Genomic DNA, 18,074 nt, shown 5'->3' on the forward strand with positions numbered 1-18,074 from the left:
TTTTTGACAGAGGAGCCAAAAATATAAAATGGAGAAAAGAAAGCCTCTTCAATAAATGGTGAGTGCTGTAGAAGCCAGAAATAAACCACAGTGCTAGTTGAATATCAAAGAAAAATGATAATCTAAAATGTTATATTTGTCGAGGATAGTAAGTGAAAGTACTTCCTATACAAGATAGATGAGAATTCCCTGAACTGATGGAGATGAAGAGCAGGTATGGTTGTTTGAAGTTTGCATGGCCTTTCACTTCCTTCCTCTACTTGGGTTATAAAGGCAGATAGCCGAAAAGGAAACTTTGAGTTTCCCCCAATCTTTTACTTACCAGAAAGAAAGAAAAAAAAGCATTTGCCATTATGGATGCAGTTCTCAGAATCTCACTAGAGGGCAGTGTTGGTTTTAAAACCACAGGTTGCTAATTTACAGTACATTCATTACTGGGCTGCATTTGTATTTGCAATGAAAAGGTAAACTCAAGCCTTCTCAGTCTTACCTGAAAGTTGGTAAATATCAAGTCTGAAAACTCCCAAGGGCCTCATCCAGGTCTGGCTGGTTGCAGCCCAGAGGAGACAGAGAAAGCAGTGAAGAGGTCACTGGAGGAGTTGAGTGGCAGATTGTAATTTCAGGTCCTGCACTAACTAGTACACAAGAAACTAAGCCTCCTTAGGCCTTCATCTCATCTGCAAAAGAAAAGGGTTGCCCTATATGGTCCTTAAATCTCCTTGTATTTAGAAAATTCTGAGATTTTAACAAATTCTGGGTCTAAAAGGCTGAAGAATTTCTCATGCTCTTGGCCAAAGGAACAAGTAACATATCAAAGTATTAAATTATTAATAATTAAAATATAATTTAATGTTATAAGAATTTTAATATAGATTCTAATATTAAACAGCCTTTAAATCAAAATGTCAAATCTTCTGTTCTACTAGGGAAATCTCAGAGCCATCCTTTGCATCTATGTGAGCATGTTGTGGTTAATTTCAGTGACTTAATGCATCATCCAAAGACATCTTTCCTCTTGGTTGATAGCTTGCTGGAATGAGCAAAATATGTTTACACAGGATGATCTAGAGAAAGGAGGTTGAACCATTATCAAAGAGGGATGTTTCATGATAAGAGACTAAGTCCCTCACCTCACCTTGTAGTTAGCCAACATTCACCATAATTGTGCTTTGTTAAAGGTCACTCTCCACAGGGATTTAATTAGTTCAGTTTCGTATTACCCTTATCTCTTTTATCTGATGCTCTTCCCTTGTCATATTCGCATTGCAAAGTGAACTGAAAATCTCTCTATAAAATCTTAAGCAAATTATTCAACTCTAGGGCCCCAGTACACCGTAGTTATCTCTGCATGGACTTGACTTCTAAGGGTTGACTGAGAGCCAATGAACCGCTGATGGTGCGAAGCTGTATTCCATTACCCCAAACGTTTTGACATTATACGCACCGCTCCCTTCCCTCCAAATTGCTTTGCTTTGCAGAGGAAAGGTTTCCTACCCCGGTCCCCTCCCTCTTCTACCCCGCAGTTCTGTTGGCTTTTCGGGCTTATTTCGAATATCCAAACTTCCTGAAATCTACACGGCGCGCCGGCGGGTGCGCACACACGGGCTAGCATCCTCGCTGGGGCACATGCGCCCCCCAGGCGGCTCCGTCTCGGAGCGCATTCCATTCTTCGCGCCCGGGCACGCCCCTCCGCTGCGGGGATTGGTCGGGCCGACCCGCTCGCCCAGGAGCGACTCCTGAGAGGCTCAGACGCCTGCCAATCCCACGGCTGTCAAAACAAGGCTTCCCTCCCTGTCACAACAGAGCGGAGCGGAGCTGAGGCCGCCGCCGCCGCGCTTCCCGAGGTAGCCGCGCCGCTGGCCGCTGGCAGGTGACGGTGCGCGGGGCTGCGGTCTCCCGGCTCCGGCCCCTCTCCGGCCGCGCGCGTCCCGGCCTCGGGGGCCGCCCAGCCGGACGCCGGTGCCTTTTGTCTGGCGCGGAGCGGGCATTCGCATCGCATTCCGGACACCTCCCTCTCCCTTCGCCTCTCCTCCCTCCGTTCACTCCGCTCCCACCCGCCGCCCCAGCGGACCGCCGGCCTCCTGGACTGAAGCGCGGACGTCTCTACCCGGCGATGCCTCCGCTCCAGAAAGTTGCAGCCGCGGCCGCCGGGCGGTGAGACAAAGTCTGGCAGGGCCGCCTCCGGTGCAGGAGCGCAGCGTGCCCAGCGGCCGGACTTGCTGCGGGGCGAGCCGTCTCCCCGCGGAACCTGAGGCGCCCGACATGGCCGAGGGCGCGGCTGACTGGGAGGGTCCCGCGCCGCCCGACGCGGCCGGCGGCGAAGACGACCCCCGGGCGGGCCCGGACGGCGCCCCCGGGGACGGCGGGGCAGCGGCGCCCGCGGGCCGATGGAGGGACCGGCGCAGCGGGGTGGTGCTGCCGGGCGCCCCCGGGGCCCCGGCGGACAGCGAGGCTGGCCTCCTGGAGGCGGCGCGGGCGACCCCCCGGCGCAGCAGCATCATCAAGGTGAGCGAGGCGGGTCCTGCCGCGGGAGCGGGAGGGGGCTGTGGGTGGTCGCCGGATGCTCGGCATTGTTTTCTCCCACCCCCTTCATTTGCAAACCTTCCTGCCTCGCCCTGAGGTCCGCAGCCTCCGCTCTCGGCCGGAGAAGCAGAAGTGACTTTCCCCTGGGCAGTGGAGGAAAAGTTCCCCTCTGCGTCCTTGCGTTTCGATGGATCTTTCCTCATTTTCTCCGAAAGCGTCACTGAACCGTTGATGGCAGGCGAAGGGGAGGATTCAGTAGAAATGCAGACCCGGGGGGTTGCGCGCTGTTCTCCAGCGAAAGTTTACACCCCCCCGCCCCCCGCCCATGAAAGGAAATGCAGTTTACACTCCAGTGAAAAGAAAAACCCTCTAGCGTCAAACGGTCCCCACACCTCAAGAAGCGGGGATTTTCCTGGTGGCAGGCAGAGTTTTCAGTGGACCGTTCGGCAAAGCACAGAGCGATGCGGGGCCCCGAGTGTCAGCGCTGGGAGAGCGCGAGCGGAGAGCAGTCGCTCTCCCAGCATCATCCCGGGCCGGTGGTCACCACCACGTCCAGGGAGAATGCTTCTCTTCATCCATCTGGCAAGATTTTTATAAGCCTCGTCCCTCCCTTTCTCTCTCTGTCTTCCTTCCACCTGGGGCTTGTTTCCTGTTTGAGATTTCATCTTTTGGATGCAGGACATCTGGGTAAGGTCTCCTAGAAGTCAGAACTCCCACGGGCTCTGGGAGAGGGCCTCTTAGCACAAATGCATGGGAGCAATCATGTGCATGTGAGAATAAAATCGATTTTGGTAGGGCAGTCAGTATGAAACTATCTATATAGTTTGGTATATATATACATATATACACACATATACACACACACATACGTATATATGTGTGTGTACATATATATATGCCAAGGATGATAGTGTAAGACGGACTTGGAACTTACTCTGAAAGGTACGTGGTGTGATGATACATTTAGAAGCCTTGTTTAGGTCTGAGCTGCGTAACCACCACATGATGCTGCCTCTTTCTAAAGCTCTGAATTGGAGCTCCCAGCACCAGTGTGGGCAGACTGTGCCCACAGTACATGCACCCAGCGCCAAGTATGGTCTATCTAGGCTTTCCCAACACTGACACACCGACGTTTAAAACCAAAGGGGAGATTTCTATAATAAAAGAAGAGCGGGTGGTAGTTGCAAATAACTTGTAGTAGTTTTCTCTTATTTTGTGACTCTTAGCTTGTGAAAACGGAGTGTTCTTTTCTGGGTGTGAATTTGGATTGAAAGGATATGATTACTTTTCCCCCTTTTAATCCACAGATCAGAAAGCATATTGTTTTGAAGTTTAAAACACATAACAATTAGGAAACATACATTTTTCCTTGTTTTTTTAAAAATATTTTTTCATTGAGGTAAAATTGACATACAACATTATATTAGTTTCAGGTGTACAGTGTGATTTGATATTTGTATACAAAATGATCATCATAAGTCTAGTTAACATTTGTCACCATATGTAGCTACGGAATTTTCTTTTTTTGTGATGAGAACTTTTAAGACTTATACTCTTAGTTTTCAAATATGCAATGTGATGTCATTAACTATAATCACCATGTTGTACATCGATCCCCATGACTTATTTATTTTATAACTGGGAGTTTGTACCTTTGGACTTCCTTCACCCATGATGCCCACCGCTCCACCCTACCAGTATGTTCTCTGTATCTTTCTTCTTTTCCTTTTAGATTCTACATAAAAGTGAGATCATACAGTATTGGAGGAAACACAGTTTGGATTTTAAGATATTAATACTAAATGTGATCCTGTGTATAAAAACAAGCACCACAAGATAGTTTAAAATATACCATCATAAAAAGCAGTGGGCTCTATAGTGTTGTAAAAAAAATAAAAGGAACGGAGTATAGGAAATATACAAATCCTTGTACTTAAATTGCATTTTCTAAATTGTACCATGTGCTGGTAATGGTGCCTTTTTGGTTTTGAAGTTTCTTTTGCAGACAAGAAAAGAGGGGGCAACCTCATCTTTCCTCTATTTAATAGTAAAATAAGCATCTAATAAATGGCCTTTAAGAATAAAGATGCTAGAAAATGAAGTGAATTACTATTATTTAAATTAGGTTTTATTGAAACAGTGATATATACATATGATAAAGAAAATTAAATGTTGCAAAAAAAGTATGAAGGAAAAATTCTTAGCCACTCCACACTCACTTACATAGTCCACCCCCAAGGCTGTTAACACTTTCTTCTGTATTCTTCCAGAAATATTCCATGCATGTATAAGCACATGTATCTGTACATATCTGTGGTGAACCTTTGAAGCTTCCCTTTTATATAATAACAATTGGTTAGAGTTTTACAGACATTATATCTTCAGATTTGCTCTAAACATTTTTGATGCCTGGGAGGTTGTCTAAAGTCATTGAGATTGGTCAATTAATTGTCAAGTATAACCTGGTAGGTCATAGGTGGTGGTACCGGGGGTCTTTCCCAGAGGCCTTCATTCCCATCCAGTGGGGAGAGAGCTCTGTTTTGCTTCCTCACTGATATCAGGGACCTTTCTGTTGACATGAATCTGCTGCCCCCTGGTTTGTTTACTTTAACGTAGTAAAAATGGAAGTTTCTTAAAAAGGTCTAGATTACATGTTCTGTATAGACAGCAAATGCACTCTTCATAGTATTGCCAAGAGTGCTTTTTATTTGGCATTGGAACATTCACAAAGAGAATTTTGTTCATTTTATATTAATCATTCTATTAAATATTGTTCCAAATAGCCTTAGTGCAGTAATGATTAGTATTCATGATAATTCCTGAACCACTGAAAGATTGTGAATCATCAAATATTAAATTATTTTCAGCTCAATTAAGGCATTGTTTCTATTCTAATTGATTGAATGCAAATTCTCTAGTAACTTGAATATTAGATGAATCAGAATAGTGCATTTCTCTATCATGCCAGAAAACAGACTGTCTTGTATATTAATAAGAGGAATGTTTTTAGCAAATTTGCCCTCTCTAATTTATGAAAACATGTGTTTAGTTGAGAAAACAATTTCCTTTATAGCTGATGAAACAATAACATCATTTATCTTTACACATATTCTTTCTACTATAATTGTGTTCCTTCACTTATATGCCCAGTCCTAAATTTAAAAAAATTTAACATGAGAATTAAACAAGGTTCTCTTTAAATTGTCCATTTTCCCTGTGTTATTTTAAAAAAATCCTCACCTGAGGATATTTTTCCATTGATTTTTAGAGAATGTGAAATGGAGGGAGGAGGTGGGGAGAGAGAGGGAGAGACCCAGTCCAGGATGGAGACTACAACGTGCCCTTGACCAGGAATCGAATCTGAGACCCTTGCCGATGCTCTAACCAGTTAGCAAACCCAGCTAGAGCTCCCTGGGTGATTATTTTTGACAGCATTGACACTGATAAATGTTGTATGTGTTTTGATAAGGGCATTGTTGTTACCACAATATTGCAGTAGACTTCATCTTCATTGCTTCGTGATGACTTGTGGTTTAAAATGACATCAGTGGTTGATTAACATTTTGTACAATTTTTATTTAAAAAATAAAATATAAAATGACATTGGTTACATGCAAATTGATAATATCTAACAATTATGTACTATTCTGCATTTGAATATATTTCTACTTAAGAAAGTAAACCATTTGTCTATTGGGTACTTCATATCATACTTACATGTTTAAAATATTTAACATTTTGGATTACAGTTTATCCTATATAATAAAGAGCTAATATGCAAATGGTCATCACGCCCTCATGCCACGCCAGAACTGCTCAGCCACATAACACGGGAGAGAGGAATGGGGACCAGCCAGGCACAAATGAGCTGGGGAGAGTGGAATGGGGACCAGCCAGGCACAAATGAGCTGGGAAGAGAGGAATGGGGACCAGCCAGGCACAAATGAGCTGGGGCGAGAGGAATGGGGATCAGCCAGGCACAAATGAGCTCACGAGAGAAAAGGGGACCACCCAGCCTGCGGCCCGGGAGAGGGACAAGCCGCCCACCCCTCGGTCCCCGGCGCCAGTGGCTGCGCCTGCAGCCTGGGAGAAGGACAAGCCACATGCTCTGTGGTCCTGGGTGCCAGCAGCTGTGCCTGTGGCCCGGGAGAGGGACAAGCTGCCCGCCCTGGGGTCCCAGGCACCTGCGGCTGCGGCCCGGGCGAAGCCTCCCGCCCATGGTCCCCTGCGGCTATGGCCGGCCAGAGGGAGGGAAGCCCGGGTCTCAGGTGCCTGCAATTTGCTGGAGGAGGGAATCCTGAGTCCCGGGTATGGGGCGAAGCAGAGGTGGTTAGTGGTGATTAGGCCAGTAGGGGAGCAGTTAGGGGCGATCAGGCAGGCAGGCAGAGGGGTTAGGGGCAATTAGGCAGGCAGACAGGCAGGGGAGCGGTTAGGAGCCAGTGGTCCCAGATTTCGAGAGGCAGTTGGATATCCCCCAAGGGGTGCTGATTGGAGAGGGTGCAGGCCCCACCCCACTGTGTATGAATTTTGTGCACCAGGCCTCTAGTAGCTCTATAACTCTGTAATGTTTTGGAAATAGAAAGTAATGTAGGCTTATTCCTTATACAATATGTTGGGAACTGAGATACAAATGTGTGTTTTGAAATAGGCCGATTATCCTTCTGTTATATGGGACATATTGAAGGGTTCTACTTTTTTCATTTCCTTTTGATTCTACTTAAGTGAGAATCCTCTAGAAGAATGATCACTTGTATCTCATGGACATAGGTGTGTGGGATGAAGATTCTGGTGCTGGGAATGAGGTGTTCAGATCTGCGCTGAAGCAGCTAAAGTAATGGCTTCAGTGTTGTTCATGTCTCATTGTTTCATATCATGGCCAGACTCATTTTGTCATGTTCATTGTGGGGCTGGTGTGGTGGGTTTCTGAGCTGCCATGTGCCATGGTTACCTGTTGACCCATAGCAAAGTTATGGCTCTCCTCCAAAGGGCAAGGGGAATTTTAGTCGTTCTTATTAAGTGCTGCCTACCATGAGTCTTAAACTAGGAGCTTTCATACATTAGATCACTTTATGCTCACAGCGAATCTCTAACGCAGAGAAGGGAGGTGCAGAGAGCTACTGATACGGTGCAGATTCATACACGTGTCTGCTTAACTGGAGAACTTGAGCTCTTATGCTGATTATCCATAATCCGTGACTCCTTGCTAGCTTAGAAACAATATGAACATATAAGAGAGTGGCAGAGGAGTCTGAATCTGGGTTCCAAATCTTGTTGGGTAAGTTCTTCATTCTCTGCCCATCCCCCTCCCCAAATCAGAACCCATGGAGATGGATGACTCCAGAAGGGGATTGCAGACTTTCCAGTCTTTGGTCATTTTGTTAGGCCTGCACTTTATTTTAAAAGCAGAGCCCCTTGGCAGGCGTTCTACTTATGACCAACATATGGAGTGCACGCCTGTTGTTTTACATCAGGCCCATTCTTCCGTGCTCCTGCAGACAGTGGAGGTTGGGTAGGGATGTATTATTTTTAAGGCTGATATACAGGGGAACAAATACCTGGGGTGTAGAACATGTATTACTCTACGGAGTGATGAAGTAGGGAATCTTAAATTGGAGCTCTGAAAGCATTTTTTAATAAGAGACATTTATGAAGGGAAGTTAAGTAAGAATGAAAACTGATGTAAACATTTTAGACACCCCATAGGTTAAATAGGCTTCTGTAGATTGGCCTGGGAATGAATCAGCGTTTATAGGCTTTTTTTTTTTTTTTGCTGGTAGAAATATGTATTAAAAGTTCCAAATAACTTATGGGTGAATTTTGGGGACACAATCTGACTATACAATGGGGCAGGGTAGCCTTGGCTCTAAGGCAGCGGTTCTCAACCTGTGGGTCGCGATCCCTTTGGCAGTCAAACGACCTTTTCACAGGGGTCGCCTAAGACCATCCTGCATATCAGATATTTACATTATGATTCATAACAGTAGCAACATTACAGTTATGAAGTAGCAACGAAAATAAAATAATTTTATGGTTGGGTCACAACATGAGGAACTGTATTTAAAGGGTCAGAAGGTTGAGAACCACTGCTCTAAGGGGTGCCATGAGCATGCCCTGTGGCTTCAGTCAGGGTGCTCCTCCGAGGTGTGAGTCAGCTGCATAAATAGCATTGAACTTCTTGGGGTGGATCTGTTTTATAATCCCAGTAACTTCAGTCAGAGTGTTGACCTCCTTTGATGTTGCCATAGTCACATGGTCACATTTCACCTTAGAAATGGTCACTTCTTCCTGTGGTGCCTCGTTGATGTCATTTCTCATAGCCCCTCTCACGAGAATTATGAATGAAATTCACACGAACAGCCTTGTCATATTTTGATGAAAGATTTTAGAAGTGCCTGTTGATTAGTTTTTGCTACTACTATGAGAATTTACACTATTTGTTTTCCTTGGAAAATATATTATGGTTCAAAAAGTATAAGTGAATTACACAGCCTTTGAGGGGTTAAACAAACGTACATTGCAGTTATGACTGAATAGTTGTTTTCCTAACCTTTTCCTTTTTGCTGAAGAGAAAACATGTAATGAAACTCTGTACAGTAAAATGTCAATGGAACACATATTGCCGGGTAACACCTCAGGCACAGTGGGGTGTTATGAAAAGACATCAGGGGACAGCCAACCTCACCTTTTCCTTCGTGTTACTGAACAAACAACCCGGTAATGCTGGGGTGACCGCAGGCAGTAGGTCTGGGAGTAGCGGGAAGAAAGAACGGCAGCAGCTTTCCCTGCTTCTGGAGTGACCTCTGCTGAGCGTTCATAACAGTGAACATTACACATCATTCCACTTTCAGGGCCATGTCCAAACCGAGACGTGTATAAGATTGAACAGTGAAAACATATCCAGCTTACAGTGACTAAACAGAACTAAGTGGCAGGAGTAGAGTTTTTTTTTAGTTTCCCATTGGGAGTTGCCCATAGGCTATTAGGTGGAGAGAGAGAATAATTTGATTGTGACTTACAATCTACATCTAAGGTAGCAAATCAGTAAACCTTATTATAGTAAGACCTGTCAGTTTTACAAAATCTCATGTTTTGATGTGTTTTAATAATGTAAAAAAGTTTATTTGTATTTTTAATTATCTCTTGTTTAGCTTAATTATCTCTATCCCAGTTCATCTCTGAATCCCAGTTCCTATAATAGGGTACAACGGACAGAATTTATTGTAATTAATGAGTATTCTAATGGGATAATAGCTATTAGGACCAAATGTTTAACTTCAGTAACAACAACATTCTATTTTGTTTTAAGTTTTGGATAATGTATTCTGTATTTCAGCTAATATTTGGCAGTAACAAAATCACAGTGTGACAAAGTATTAAAATCATCCTTTGCATTTAAAATGGCGTTTGATTTGTGGTTTTATTGGCTGTGTTTAAGAGCAATACAATCTAGTTTATTTTCAGTAGTGCCATTTTAACTCACCTCACTAATAATTACTTTGAGAAAAGTAGGCTTATACATAGTAAGTACAAAAGAATCATATTTATACTATCATTATCACTCCAGGAAGAAGAAAGGCAAGTTAATTTTGAAAACAATAAAATCTATTCAAAGCAAAACAACTAAACTATTTCAGTAAGTGTTTCCAAAATTTTTAAATTTGTATTTGTAAATTTATGCAAGTGTATAGCTATTACAGGAAAAAAATAGTATTTTTTTCTCCCTTAACTATACAACTTTATATTCAAAAGTTTAAAATACCTTTGAAAGAGAATATCTGCTTTGTTAATACTTTCACATTGACCTGTTCAAGGGCCTTTAAAAGGAAGGCAATATGCAAAGTAGTCCAACTTGTATTATTGTGTGGTAAAAGTAATGGTTAGAAATGATAAGATTGTATTCAGAACACCTTCCCTGCTAGGTGTTGAGGGAGGTAAATGCACAAGGAAGGCAAAAGGAGACAAAAGAACACTTTCCTATCAGCTGGGACCAAGATGACAAGGCAGAACTCCAGAAGCTGGATCTGATCACGTTATTGGTGCTTTTCCCTAAGACCCAATTATTTCAAACCAAAGCAGGCCAAACAGCCGGTGTGGCTTAAAGCCCACACCTCACACCCCAGATCTGACAGCTGAAGATGAGGGTGGGCTGCTCAGGGGCCCTCCCCCAGGGCCAGAGAGTGAGGTGTCAGCGGGCGGAGAATGTTTCCCCTCCACCAAAGCTCAGGCTGGGTTAGGGTCTGGCTCCAGAAAAGGGCAACTGGGTCTGAAGGGTCAGCGCAAACTGCCCTCCTCTGCTTCCCAGCAGGTGAGGCGGGTGTTGGTTTCAGGAGAGGGAGGGAGGGAGGGAGGGAGAGAGAGAGAGAGAGAGAGAGAGGAGACCATGCGATGTGCACTTTGCCTTTAATCTTCTCTGAAAGCTTCACCTCCATAAAACGTAGCCCATTAGTATCCTTGACCTTGCAGTTTCTTAATCATTGTCAGGACTAATTTTTGGAGGAGGGTGTAGGGGTGGAGGTCGGGGACCAAGTCAGCACTCCCTAGAGGCTGGTGTATAAGATGCAAAGACACCAGCATTTGATGAGCTCCCATTTTGAAATATTTTGGACTTATTGATTCTGTGCTATAATTGAATATTATATATTTAGGAATGATATTAATAATTAGCTTTCTATGTTTCATCTAGTAGATAAAACACAGTAACACCTTGAAGACATTTTTCTACTGAGGAATTTTCTTTATAATAGTAGCAAATGCTTATATAATTTGTATTATGAGTCTGGCATCATTCTAAGCACCTCATGTGCATTAACTCAGTCAGGCCTTACAATAACGGTATGTGGTGAGTACAGATGGACAGATAAGTGACTTGCCCAAGGTCACCTAGGTAGTAAATGTCAGAGCCAGGAAATAGACTCTAATTGTCCAGCTCCTGAGGTTGTTTTTAATCTTTATACTATACAACTTCTTTTAAAATATATTTTTATTGATTTCAGAGGAAGGGAGAGGGAGAAAGAGATAGAAACATCAATGATGAGAGAGAATCATTGATCAGCTGCCTTCTGCGCGTCCCATGCTCGGGATCCAGCCTGCAATCCAGGCATGTGCCCTGACCAGGAATCGAACTGTGATCTCCTGGTTCATAGGTCGACGATCAACCACTGAACTATGTTGGCCAAGCTATATATTCTCTTTTTTTTTTATCTTTAGTTTCTTTATTGGTTAAGGTATTACAAATGTGTCCTCTTAAATAATATTAATTTATACCTTAGCTCTTGTGGATGAAATAGCAGACATTTTATGGTTATCTTAAAAACTAAGTTTAGTTGACAAATAAATTCTAAAAGCAGTTTTGAGAAACCATCTTAAACACATTGCGGACCAGTAATTTTAATGTTAGCTTTACCCAGTGGCCAGATAAGTTTCTATTGAACGAGTACAAAAAGCGTTTTACATAAATGTTAAGGCACGCTTTAAAATTAAACACCCGTTGCATTTTGAAGTTATTTATTACATATTCTTACAAGCTAATATCTTTTTAAAGAATTCTCCTGATTGGTCACAAGCCTTAGAACAGAAAACACGCGAATTCTTGTGATCTCTCCGCAATGTCTTAAAGATTATTTGAACACTTTTTCTTCTTCTTAGTTTTATAACCTTTCATGTAAAATGCCCATGATTTTACATTAACTTTGTATTCTACTTTCCCTTGAGAGGAGTGGAACTCCTGGTAATATATTTTTACTCTTTGAACAGAATTAGCATCTTTACCATAAAGCAAGAATTTATGATCCATCATTGATATAATTTATACAAGCTAGGGATGGACAGTTATTTAATCAATAAACCTGATGTGATTTATTTTATAGTTTCATAGTTTTGTCTTCCAGCATCAACAAATCAATAAAGAGTATCTGAGTTTCTGATCCAAAGAAGTTGCAGTTTTGTTAAGTGCAATGGATATGACACTATACTATTGAGATTTCTTCCCAATTACATTTGAGGTAGGTATAGTTTCTCACACTTAGCAGGAGTTTGGTAAATATTTGTAGAATTCCATTACACTGAAATTCTGTTTAATCATTTAATTCCTTTTTTCTTGGTAGAAATTTCAGTCAATATGTGGGAAAATTCAAATAGATGATTATGTCACGAAGTTACTGTGCTTGTGTCTGCTTTATGATGCTGAAGGGTAGAGTGCCCATTCTGCTGTGAGAGATACAGTACTGTGGCCAAATGGTACCCAGAGGTTCGTTCTCATCACTTGGAGGGTGGCCAGGTGTTTAAAACCCAGTCAGCTCTCTTGTTGAAACCCTTGTAAGTCAGCTTTAATTACCTCTCTGTGGTTACGTTAAATTATTGAAGGATATAAAACTTTGGCTTTTTCTTTCTCTCCTCCCTCCTTTTTAAAACCTCCTATAAGGTTTTCTGCACAATAAGGTATTTAGTCATATTCTCCTAATGTGGATTTTTTTTTTAATAAGGCTTTTTGTCAACATCTGAAATTGAAAAGAAATATGTTTCCTAATACTTTCTCATGCTCAATTAGCATTGGATGAAGCTGAGTTTGTGATAGATGCAGTAGTGTGGCATGTGTGATGTGTGTGCACGCTTGTGCTAGTCATATTGGAAGTCAGAATTCTCGACAGCAGGTGACCTTTTGATGCCCAGTTTTCTGTCTTACAGCTGGGATGATGGGTTTTACCCAAAGACATGTTCATCATAAAAGTAACTGCGTGGGCTGTGAGAAGTCACACTCAGAAGTGTTAGTGGTTAAGCTTGACCACAAGTTGAGATTTCTGGGGTTTGGGGAGAAGAGAAAGAAAAGGATCAAAATGTGCTAGAGGGGAATGGAGTCAAATGGGACCATATTTATAAATGGGAGGGTACATGGCTCAATAAATGTTTCTTTACCTGGATCATTCTGCCAGAAGTTGTATATTTTGGAATTCAGTTTTTAAAAATTTTGACTGCTTTTGATTCTTCTGGAGAGGCTTAACTAATGAACACCTCACACCTTAACACATCTAACAGTAATTGCCAAGCAGGCAGTCCTTTGAGCCCAGAGATTCCTGGGAAGGACTCAGGAAGGATTGGTCTGGATTGTTGGTAGGCATGTTGGGTATGAAAAGATGATAAGCTTTGTCTATTTTGGTTTTTTTCCTCACTTTAGCCCTAGGAAAGTCCAAGGAAATTCTTCATAGTTGCACCCTCAGCATGACAGGGTCACCAATACAGAGAAATGGCTTATGACAAACAGGTCATCGTAGGAGTTGGTGTAATAGGATGGAAGTAGTTGCGAGTACTGGGATTAGCCATCACAGCTTAAAACAAACCACTCTAAGATTTCAAAGATTTAGGGGACCACAAACTGTTGTGTTACGCAGAAACGGCCTTCCCTACTGCTCTTGCCTACCCCTCGTGCCCAGGCTAAATAGAGGAGGACTGGGAGGGAAGAGGTAACCTTGAAAGGGGGTTGTGGTTCCTGAAGAGAGCCTGTTCCTTCCACTTTCCTCATTGTGGGGGGAAGAGCTCATGACTTTCTCTGAGGTTGAGAGAGAAAGGACTCATGAGAATCATGTGTAAAGGCAATGGTAAGTTTCCCAGTAAATTGGGTCTGAAGTTCATTTTTTCTCTGGAAGGTACTGAATTACTGGACCATCAGAGCCCCTGATGCCAACCTCAGTGTGGAGAAAAGAGACACTGTAAAAGATGGCCAGTCATCTTGCTGGTGCCCCACCCCAAGAGGCTGTTTGGGCAGAGGGACTCTAGCAACAAAAGGCTGAGGCAGGGTCTGGGTAAGGAGTGGGAGGAAGAGGTCAGTGCTCAAGTCAGATCCCTAACACCAGCATGATGAATGTGCAGGAAAGAGGGTACTGTGGACAACCAGCAGCTCCATAGAAGTCAGCATTGGGATGCCTGCCTCAACAGTCAGTTCAGTGTTAGCTTGAGGAGCACAGAAAACCAACTGTGTGAGGTGGGCAACATCCCTGTTGGGCCATCTATGGGGAGACCTTGGCTTCTCCTCTACCTCCTCCAGCCCAACCCTAAAAGGGAAGGGCAGGAAGGAAGAAAAAGGGAGAAGTGGGTTGAGTAGACCCACCCTGGCCACAGCCACTACAACCACCATTCTGGGGTAGAAAGAGGACCTTGAATTGAGCATGCAATTAAAATTATAAAATGAATAAGACTTAGTTTTTAAGGACTTGAAAGAACCCTTCTAATTATTGAAAGACACTAAGACATTGTAGAATATGAGTGTTAATAACTGGAGTACCCAGGGGCCAAGGGGATCCAAGATGACTTAGCTGGGAGGGAGCAGTTGTAGAATTGGAGAGCTTAGAGATGTTCTCTATTCTGTACCTTTGTTTACTAAGCATGGTCGTTCACCATCTCTCCTATTCTTCCAAGGATCCATTAGAGAGATTGTTTATGATACCATGGATAGATAACAGAGGGTTCTTTTAAGAATTCATGGTATAGAGTAGAACATGGCCAAGATCTTAGATTATCTTTCTTATAGTAGCCTGACAAGACATAGCTATGATTATCATTATAACCTTATGGATGAGGAAGCCAAGGCTCTCAGAGGTATGGAAACTTCTTCCAGGTCTTACAACTGTTAAGGATGTATGTGTATGGTAGGGTGGGAGTGAGGGCGGGGGGAGGACTGAATTCCCCTCACCCCCATTTTCTTTATTCCTCCAAACTGCAACCCCCTGTATCCCAAATTTCCAAAAAAACAAACAATGATTTAAGAATATATTGATCTGGTTGGAATGAAGCCAGGCAGAAAACAAAGTTAAGGTGGTTCAGCCTTGCATTGTTCTACAATAAAAGCAACCACCATTTATTTATTGAGCTGGGTGCACATACATGATTTTATTTAAGTTGGAAGTCGGATCTATGAAACAACCATAGATCTGAGGTGGTTGTGTTGGCACATCTCCTAGATTGGAGGTTTGGGTTTCTTACTCTTTGAAACCTACATTTTAGAAATCTTAAATTCTAGTTTCCTGTTGCTGCTGTAACCAATGACCACAAACATAGTGTCTTCAAACAACTTTGTTATCTCACAGTTCCGGAGGTCTGTCTGAAATGTGTTTCACTGGGCTAACGTCGAGGTATTGGCAGGGCTGTGTTCCTTTTGGGAGGTTCTAGGGCAGGGGTGGGCAACGTTTTTGTGCCCAAACCAGCAAAATCTCAGACTCAAAATTCTTCTGCGTGCCAACCCTAATTTTTTGAGAACATGTTACACCTACTTGATATTTCTTAAGGTATACGTATGTGAAGAACCTTGAAGAAATAATAAAATTCATTCGAGCGACAAAAACACAGTATATGATGATGAAAAATACATTTATTTTTTAATGTATACATGTACACTGATAGTCCGACAGAAAACTTCATGACTCCGTTTGATATTATCAGTGGGACTTTTGCTGCTGCATCACTGATGACAGAGATTTTACATCTGGTTTATATTTCGTGACCTTCAGAGATATGCACGAGCTACTACTTTCATCCGTCAGGCTACTCCTATTACGAGACTTAACAAAATTCAGCACTGAGAACAAAGATTCACAAGCGTATGTGGATGAAATCAAAACACTGGTCGGATCTAGGAAGGCAGGGAGAGTTAAGGCAGAGGCATAGAAATTGCTCTTCCCCTCTCTCGTCAATCCATGTCTATGGTCTTTAAGATAACTTTTTATGTAAAATTATTTATTTATCTAAGATGCACCTACACTGAATTTATCTGAAAAATAAAAAAGTCGATATTAAGAAAAAAATTGTAAATGGAAGATTATAAGAGAGGGTTTCACGTGCCAGCAAAAGTTACTGGCGTGCCATGTTTGGCACGCGTGCCAGGGGTTGCCCACCCCTGTTCTAGGGGAAGATCTATTTTCTTGCCTTTTCAGCTTCTAGAATCTGCCTGCATTTTTTTTTTTAAATCATGGCCCCTTCATGTTCAAAGCCAGCTTTGATATTTTTCATGTCTGAAATCTCATCTTAGTGAAAGTGTAATGAGGCTCTTTTTTTCTGCTTCAAGTTGATTAACTTTTTAGAAAAGGCCCCCATAACACCCCCTTGACACTAACTCAGCCTTAGGGGATACCTAAAACTAGGTAAAGGCATTAATTAGAAATAGCTTTCTCATTAATTTAGCTGAACTGATTTCACCTTATGATTAACTAAATCTTTGTGTGTGTTTTTTTTTCAAATTGAACTAAGGCCTCTTACAGCTAATTACTTAAGATGCCTGGAATCAGGCCCAGAGTGGGAAGCTTTGTGACTATATACAAAATGTGAATGAAAAATTTAAAAAGCCATGTCTGACCCAGACTCAGCTTTTCTGTGTCTAGGTTTCTGTTTTTCTTGTTAAACTGTAAATTTATTAAAAGCAAGAACTCTTTTAAATTGTTTGGTTTGTGGGACCACAAAAGGAGAGAGTGTAATGCTCTATAAAGATGAGGCATTAAATGAATAATGACCCGTCTTGCCCTAGCTGGTTTGGCTCAGTGGATAGAGTGTCATCCTAAGGACTGAAGGGTCCTGTGTTTGATTCTGGTCAAGGGCACATGCCTGGGTTGCGGGCTCGTTCCCCAGTGTGGGGCATGCAGGAGGCAGCTGATCAATGTTTCTCTCTCATCATTCATCTTTCTATCTCTATCTTCCTCTCCTTTCCTCTCTGAAATAAAAAAAAAAAATAATGACCCAGTTTAAAATAAATCCTTAACTTTTAGGAGAGGAATGAACCATAAAATTGGTAACAATTATTCAACTTATGAGTAACTAGAGGCCCGGTGCATGAATTTGTGCACCAGTGGGGTCCCTCAGCCTGGCCTGCGGGATCGGGCTGAAACCAGCTCTCTGACATCCCCCAAGGGGTCCTGGATTGCGAGAGGGTGCAGGCCAGCCTAAGGGACCCCACTGGTATACAATCAGGGCCAGCCAGAGAGGGACTGTGGGAGGGCTCCAAGGAGTGTCCAGCCACGTCTCGCTCAGCCCCGATTGGCTGGACCCCAGCAGCAAGCTAATCTACTGGTTGGAGCGTCTGCCCCCTGGTGGTGCATGTCCACCAGTGAGCAGTTGAGAGACCTTGCTTGCATATCATTAGCATATTACACTTTGATTGGTTGAATAGCCAACCGGACGACCTGACACTTAGCATATTAGGCTTTTATTATATAGGATAGTGTGGTTAAAGGGCAAGTGCAGTCTATTTCTTTCTGCGTCCTTTCCCACCAAGGCTGCTGAGAGTCTGAGCATCTTTCTGGTCTCCTGTCTTGGGTGTGGCCACCTGCCGAGTTCTTATGGGTGAAGTGCAAGTTAGTGGGTGGAAAAGAATATAAAGCTTGTAACATTTCCTGCCTCTTTCTAAGGGAAATCTCATTAGATTTAAACACAGCTTTCTTTATTATTATTTTCTGTTATCATGTATTTTTAAATTTACATATAATTGATATACAATATAACATATTAATTTCACATATACAACATAATGATTCAATATTTGTATATATTGGAAAATAATCACAAAAAGTCCAGTT

General features: G+C 42.6%; 1 protein-coding gene across 2 annotated transcripts in view; it reads left to right on the forward strand.

Annotated features, from left to right (window-relative positions):
• The first annotated feature begins 1,824 nt into the window (after positions 1–1,824).
• Positions 1,825–18,074, forward strand: part of PLCL1 (phospholipase C like 1 (inactive)) — a 243,177-nt gene continuing 226,927 nt past the window's right edge. Inside the window, exon 1 of one of the 2 annotated variants that reach the window (XR_011472375.1) lies at positions 1,825–2,505. Coding sequence is in view for 1 of the 2 variants with exons in the window: in XM_070421773.1 (XP_070277874.1) it covers positions 2,263–2,505 (243 nt within the window). In the remaining variant the exon portion in view is untranslated. The remainder of the gene's footprint in view (positions 2,506–18,074) is intronic. The other variant, XM_070421773.1, reaches the window with a different exon arrangement.

Source organism: Myotis yumanensis, unplaced genomic scaffold (assembly GCF_028538775.1).
Source record: "Myotis yumanensis isolate MYYU_CA2020_CCGP unplaced genomic scaffold, mMyoYum1.0.hap1 SCAF_8, whole genome shotgun sequence".
NCBI lineage: Eukaryota > Metazoa > Chordata > Mammalia > Chiroptera > Vespertilionidae > Myotis > Myotis yumanensis.